Source organism: Leptinotarsa decemlineata, unplaced genomic scaffold (assembly GCF_025532065.1).
Source record: "Leptinotarsa decemlineata unplaced genomic scaffold, Ldec_3_MD MMD2_P_RNA_scaffold_14, whole genome shotgun sequence".
NCBI classification, from domain to species: Eukaryota; Metazoa; Arthropoda; class Insecta; order Coleoptera; family Chrysomelidae; genus Leptinotarsa; species Leptinotarsa decemlineata.
This window is the reverse complement of record NW_027412528.1, coordinates 6,853,386-6,861,140: the sequence shown is the minus strand read 5'-3', so window position 1 is coordinate 6,861,140 and position 7,755 is coordinate 6,853,386. Positions and strand designations below refer to the sequence as shown.

The 7,755-nt window shown below is 30.6% G+C and overlaps 1 protein-coding gene across 1 annotated transcript; it reads left to right on the top strand.

Annotated features, from left to right (window-relative positions):
* Positions 1-464: 464 nt before the first annotated feature.
* Positions 465-5,934, top strand: LOC111503899 (piggyBac transposable element-derived protein 3). The gene is given in 3 exon segments (XM_074177642.1): positions 465-4,114; positions 4,117-4,725; positions 4,728-5,934. Coding segments are annotated over 3 exon segments (1,893 nt in total). The 5' UTR covers positions 465-3,675; the 3' UTR covers positions 5,573-5,934.
* The last annotated feature ends 1,821 nt before the right edge of the window (positions 5,935-7,755 follow it).

Here is a 7,755-nt window from a genome sequence, read left to right as displayed (position 1 = left end):
ACGGCAACATTGCATTCTACAACTATTTATTTTGTCGCATATTCTTCGAACGGGTGACGACGTTGTCTGATGTGGTTATAACGGTTTTTATTGCATCCATAGTTATCATGTTGAACAGGGGTAAAAAATTAGTAGATTTATGCCTTAGTGACAATTACTGTGAGTATGTGTATGAGAAACTACCTAATTTGAATAACAGTTATTATTTTAATGAGTATTTTACTGAGATAACGTTTTTAGGTAGGTGTCAAAATCAGAATACCTATGTCTATACTTACTGTTACATAAATTTGTACATTTGATTTTTTCACATTATTTAAAAAATTGATAAAATACTATTTTTGTCTGTAATGCAAGTAACCAAAAAGTTTTGCTATTTTCATTATGAAACGCTGATTTTTACATATCTCAATACATATTTACATATTTCAATATCGAGACAGTAAAATAATTTTCAGTAATTTTTTTTGTTCGATATATTTTTGCCTCGCTTTATTGCACTATAAATTCTTTAAGGTTCAGACAATACTGTTGAATTTTGGAAGATGAAACGAAAAAAAAATTGGTTTTGTAACAGAGGGTTTTCCACTTCATTATCACCTAATAATATAACGAATGAAGGAAAAGGAATGATGAGACATTGTATTTAAGAACTACTTCAAGAAATATAAGAAAATTATTTCAAACAATTTTAAAGACTTATTAAAAAATCACACTTTAAAGTGAGATTTGTGAAGTGTGTTTTTTGAATACATTTATCATGGATTTTCATCAAGTAACGGCCAATTCCATCTCTAATTTAAAGACTTAACACTTTCAGCCTATGAACTCACAAGATGAGAATGACCAAGGCGATCCTAAAGAATGTCATCAGAATTACCAAGAGGTGAGTTTAATTCATTATTACCTTTTTTGACAGTGAAAACAATCATCAGTTAATTATTATTGAAATTTTTAGAACAATATACATAGATTTTGCACTTTTCAGTCAACTTCTCAATACAGACAATTATAATTTTCAGATGTCACTTGCTATGAGTTATCAGAGTGCATGTGGACAACTGGAAAATAATAAAACAGAAAATAGGGTAATAATTCAACAAATTATCCAAATTAAGCCACCAAATTTGTCTTCAGATATCCCTGTTAGAGAATATCTCCTGGATCAACATGAGGTACCTATTTTCATGGAAAGAATTGATTTTCATTCAAATTCACAATTGTCAGGTTAACCTATATTATGTTTTCAGGCCAATAATGATAATGATATCTAACAAACTAGATAACTCTTTTCAATCCGAAAGTGGATTATCATTTATTTCTGATCAAGATGACAACAAGTTAATATTTTTTTTATTTCACCATTTAATCTTAAATTATTTTGTGATAAATTTTAAATAAACATACGAGTTTTCAAACATAAACATAGAGTTTTTAAACTTTATGTTTATGGGGAAGAACTTTCTTACTTTTTTAATTGTAAAGTTATTCATTCATTTACTGAAAATATTACCATTATTGAACCGTTCCAATCCTATCCGGTTACGGAATATGAGATATCGAATGTCCTATCAGAAATGAAAAACAAAAAAACGGCAGGCTGTGATGAACTATCAATTATAACAATTAAGAAAATATTACCATCTATTGTTGTTCCTTTAACTTACTTAATGGATCAATCACTTATACAAGGATACTTTCCAGAAGTTCTGAAAAAATCACTCGTTATACCTGTATATAAAAAAGGAAACCCCACAGAAAGGGACAACTATAGGCAAATATCTTTGTTATGCTCGATATCTAAATTATTTGAAAAAGTTGTAGCACGTAGGGTTATGGATCATTTGGAATCAAATAGGCTGTTATGTATGTCTCAGCATGGTTTCAGGAAAAATAAATCTATAGAAACAGCTTCCTATCATCTTCTGAATTATATTTACACAGAGATTGATAAAAAAAATTATGTGATCTCACTATTTTTCGATCTATCAAAAGCGTTTGATACAGTATGCGCGGAATTTCTCATAAAAAAACTGTCATTGTTCGGGTTTCCATGAAATATAATAAATTGGATACAATCCTATATGACAAACAGAGAAATGGTTGTAACCTGCAATGAAGTTACATCTGAGTCAAAGACGGTAAAACTCGGGGTGCCACAGGGCTCTGTTCTAGGACCTCTACTGTTTCTTCTCTATGTTAATGATCTTCCTCAACATATAAAGGGAGGCTACGTCACAATGTTTGCTGATGATACAACGATAACCATAGCAGGCAATAATGCTGAGCAACTCATCAGCAAATCTGAACATATTATTGATCAGTTCAGTACCTGGTGCCAAAGAAATAAGCTCATTCTAAATACTTCTAAATCGATCAGTGTTAACTTTCACTTCAGAAGAAATATTCCAATTGGTCGACACTCTAGTTATGACATTAAAACTTCTGAAGAAATGAAATTTTTAGGGACGTTCCTAGACGCCAATCTAAATTGGGAAAGACAGGTGGACTTATATGTGCTAAGTTAAATAGAGCTTATTATGCCATAAAACAGCTGAAATCCTGTTTGGATGAAACTCAGCATATATTATGCCATGGCCTACCCTCATATAAGTCTTAATATTATGGCTTGGGGCAGAGCAAGGGATTTTTCCAGAGTCTTCATAGCACAAAAACGCATCATAAGGCTAATCTTCAATATGAATTTCCGGGATAGCTGCCGGCCAGTCTTTATAGACAAAAAAATATTGACAGCCCCTTCCATCTTCATTTTTAAATGTATTTCATTTGTTAGACAAAACAATAAATTATATGATAAGACTGCTTCAGATCACAGTCATAATACAAGAAACGGTGATCTTCTAAAAATCCCACAGCATCTCATGACAAGCTATAAAAAATCCCCTCAGTATAATGCCATTACGTGCTTCAATAAGCTGCCAAATGAAGTTAAAAAAATACAAGTGACAAGGTATTCCATGATTATGTTAAAACTATGCTTTTAGAAAGAGGCTATTACAGTTACCAAGATTTTTTAATTGACAATCTCACAAACAATCAAATTCACAGTGGACGAAATTTTATTTAGATTAAATTATGTGAATGATGTAAAATGTTTAGTTAATTTGAGGGCATCAATGCTTACTTGTATATGTGTGTATATATGTATGTGTATATATGTGTATATTTAGAGGTGATTCATACTGTATTCAATTGAATACATTGAATTCATAATTTTTTTCTGAGTAGATACGACATTATCATCACGTCAGTTCATGATGTATTCAATTAAACATTCTTTATATTCGATATGTACGATGTGCTACCATCTAAAACCCAATAGTTCAACTAAGAGCAAAATCTATTCACGGAGTTCCACGGACGAACAGATTCCGTACTGAACAGCCGTCAATTATGTACGTCAAAACCTGATACAAATAAAGAAAACAGGTTGTTGATTGTTTTGATTTATAGACAAAACATAGGCCAGTTGATGAGAATACTTGAAATTGCAGAAATTTGAAAAAGTGCTGCGTGATAATTATTTTGATTTGACGTATTCAATTGAATACAGAGTGAACCGAAGGTTGGGGAAATAATGGTAAATATTATCTAACTCTATATTACCTTTTCAGAAATCATTATCATTCTGTATTTTAGAGTTCAAAACGTCATATGAGGAATCCTTTGAGTAATGAGGAATTGTTGGAATTGATGGAAAGTGGCCTTTCTGACATCGAATTCCTCAGCGATGAGGATGGTGATGATGGTTGGAATGAGGGGAGTGAGGGTGAAGACATTTTTGATATTGAGAATGACGAAGAAGTCGTCGAGGATTTTCCTGAAGACGAGAGCACACCCGGAAGTCAGGAGGAGCCAGATATAGAACCATCCACGAGTGCCATTCAGCCAAGTACGCCGAGTACTTCTGCAGGAAATAAAAAAATCAAAAAGAAGGGTATGTCTGAAAAGGAACTTAGGATTGAAAATTTCATGAAAAATAATGAGTTGACCATGAAGGCAGACATAAGCTGGAGAACTGGACTCACCTATTTTGCACCGGAAATAAAATGGCATGAGGATTCCATCCCAGAAATTGTAGACTTGAAAAGCCCACTTATTTTTTCAGTCAGTATTTCACTCAGGAGCTTTTTGAAATGATGGCTGAGAATACTAATCTCTATGCAGTACAGCAAGCTACCAGATTTTGTCATACAACGGTAGAGGAAATGAAAACTTTCGTGGGAATTTATATACTGATGGGAAATTTACATTACCCACGTATAAAATGTTACTGGAACTCACAACTACAAATTCCCAACATTGCCAATAGTATGCCCGTGAATCGATTCTACAAATTACGTCAAAATATTCACTTCGTCGATACACAGGAAAATAATGCTGGAAATGAGGATAGAATGTGGAAAGTTAGACCTTTGTATGATTCAATTAGGAAAAGATGCCTGTCACTGCCTTTGGAGTCACAATTGTGCATAGATGAGCAGATGGTCCCTTTCAAAGGCAACCTCAATGTCAAACAATATATAAAAAATAAACCTACCAAATGGGGAATCAAAATCTTCGCTCTATGTGGTCGCAGCGGAATCATGTACGATTTCATTATATACCAAGGTTCTACAACCCCGTTCAAGAAAGATCACCTTGACTATTTTGGCCTAGGGGGGGCTGTCATATCAACATTGGCAGAGAGAATCACTGAACATAGTGTCAATTGTATTTTGATAACTATTTTTCAAATTACAATGTTCTGCAATATCTTCGCAACAAACAAATCTATGCCTGTTGCACAGCCCGTGTTGACAGATTTCACAAGCCACTTTTTTCTAGTGATAAAATAATGAAGGCAAAGGGTCGAGGTTCTGTTGAAGAACTTATTAGTAAGGACGGCGAAGTGATTTTGACAAAATGGTATGACAACAAAAGTGTCGTCTTAGCATCAAATTATTTAGGAGTTGGAACTCCAGATATTTGTCAACGATGGGATAGGTCCCAAAAAAAATATATTGATGTTTCTAGACCAGAGGTTGTTCAGAATTATAATTCAGCTATGGGTGGAGTTGACAAATTGGATTTTCTAATCACCATCTATCGAACTTTCATAAGGTCTAAAAAGTGGACACTCAGAATGTTCACGCATGGTATTGATCTCGCATGTGCCAACGGGTGGTTAGAATATACAAGGAACGCCAAGCTTCTCGGAATTCCAAAACAAGATATTTTGGATCTCTTGGCCTTCAGAGCATATGTAGCAGAGGCACCAATAAAAGCTGATAAGCCTGTAATGAAAAGAAAAGGTCGACCATCCTCAGAGCTGAATTCCCGTAGTTCGACCCCAACTACGTCAAAACGACCTAGAACTGAAACCCGACCAATCTCAGATGTGAGATTTGATAACATTGGACATTTCCCGTCTATCGATGGAAAATCTTATGCATCCAGGTGTAAAAATCCTGAATGCAAAGGGCAAAGTCGCGTTATGTGTGTGAAGTGTGAAATTCATTTATGTCTTTCCAAACATAAAAATTGTTTTATGCGATATCATATAAAATAAATTCGATGATAACTCAAAATAATCTGTATTGAATATTATTCTCCTATCAATAACCTTTGAATGAAAATATAAAAAAAATATTTTCCATTTTACCTACCATTCATAATGTATTCATTTGAATACATGTCATAACTCATAAACTGACAAAAATAAAAAAAAAAACTGCTAATACCAAAATTTTTCAAAAAAATCGTTTGTAATAAATGCCAAATTTCAGATTTTTCTTTCCAAGAACAAAAAGTCGTGAGCGAAAGGGTTAATGTTACTTTGACTGAACGTTCTCTTATTATTATTTGTTAGGCATGACAAAACTCTTTTGAGTAAAGTTTTCTTGAAAACGATTATTTTTTTAGTCTAATCAGCAAGTTCAAAAACGTATTAAATAGACAAAGTTCCTAAAAATTTGTGCGATAACTCAATCGATTCGAAATGAAGTTAAAAAAATTTTTTCAATGAATTTTTAGCACATGAAAAATTGCAATTGTTATTAACAAAATAAATGAATAAATATGAATTAAAAAATGAAAAAAGACGTTTAGTTTTTCGTTAATTACTCAAAAACTGATAGTATTTGGAAAAATTAAAGAAAAAGATCTTGAAAGAGGAGGAAATTTCCAACAAAAAATTCAAACTCGCGGAACTCTATCTCTATTACTTATAATTTATTTATAATACTGAAAATAGGGCTCGCAAGATCGTTACGACATAGGCGCACCGTCGCAAAAGCCGGTATATAACCTAAAATAATTGAAAATGAAAGAATTGAATGGATCATAGTGTAATCTAAACATTTGAAAGAAAAAATTTTTGGCGAATAAAATAGGTTACACAATTAATTGTTGAATCAACAAATTTTTCCCCAATATCTATTTTTATAAATTACGATATAAAAGTTTTGATAACTCTTATATAAATTTTCCCTTTCATGGAGCTCTTCTTGTGTATGCACCTGATGAAGTTACACAAAACAAATTTATTATATTGTTATTTGTAATTTTTTTTTAATCAACAAAAAATTTTATTTCAAATGTTATGTTTTATTATTACTATTCTTGCACCTGATGAAGATATTAATTAACATTGAGTAAAAATACGTCATTTGTTAAGAAATTCTTTATAAACAAATAGACTATTTTTGGATTATTAAAACTTGCTTTTTACCATTTTGTTGCATGGATGAAATGATTTTTCAAAAAAACTTTTTCTTCAATGAATTTTTAAATGTTTATAATGGTTTTTTCATATTTAAATTTTTTAAATGATAAGTTAGAAAATTATTTCATTTCAAAAAATCATATTTGACAATTTTCAATGGATTATTAATTTTTTTTTAATATTTCCATTGTATATTAACAAAACAATTATATAAACAATGATAAACTATTTTTTTCGAAAACTACAAAATATTACACAAACAATCATATACAATAACAAAAGTATAGAAAAAAATTCATAATTATATAATACTATGAGGTGCTGTAAAATTGTTTGTATTTTCTACAGCACATTATAATATTTTATGAATATAAATCTTTTTCTATGTACTTTGTTATATATGGTTGTTTTCAAAAAACAAAGTATGAAGTTTGTTATTATTTGTTTATAACAAAGTATTATAATAATAAACAATGTGATTATTTAAATAAATATATTGTTGCTTATTCCATTGAATAATGTCAATTATTATATTTATTAGTATGATAATTTCCCAACTAGTTTTCAAAACAATTGAAACGTGATAAAATCAATATAAACAAATAAAAAATTCTTTGAGAAAAAAATATTTCAAATCATTATTTCATCCATGCACCAAAATGGTGAAAAAAATTTGCAAAATCCCAAAATAGTCTATTTATTAATAAACAATTTCCTAACATTTTTTCCCAACGTTAATTGATACTTTTGTAAGATGCAAAAACAGTAATAACAAAACATTACTGGGTAAAGAAAATTCAATAACATTTATTGGAAATTTTATTTCTTTATCGAGTACATATATAAGAAGAGCTCAGTGAAGTGAAAAAATTATATATCAATTATTAAAACTTTTATGTTGTAATTTATAAAAACAGAGATTGGAAACAAATTACTTAATTAACCATTGTGTAATTTTTTGAAAACTCAACTTCGGCGAAATACTATATTCAGATTCAATTCATTCTTTGCAGATTCATAATACCTAT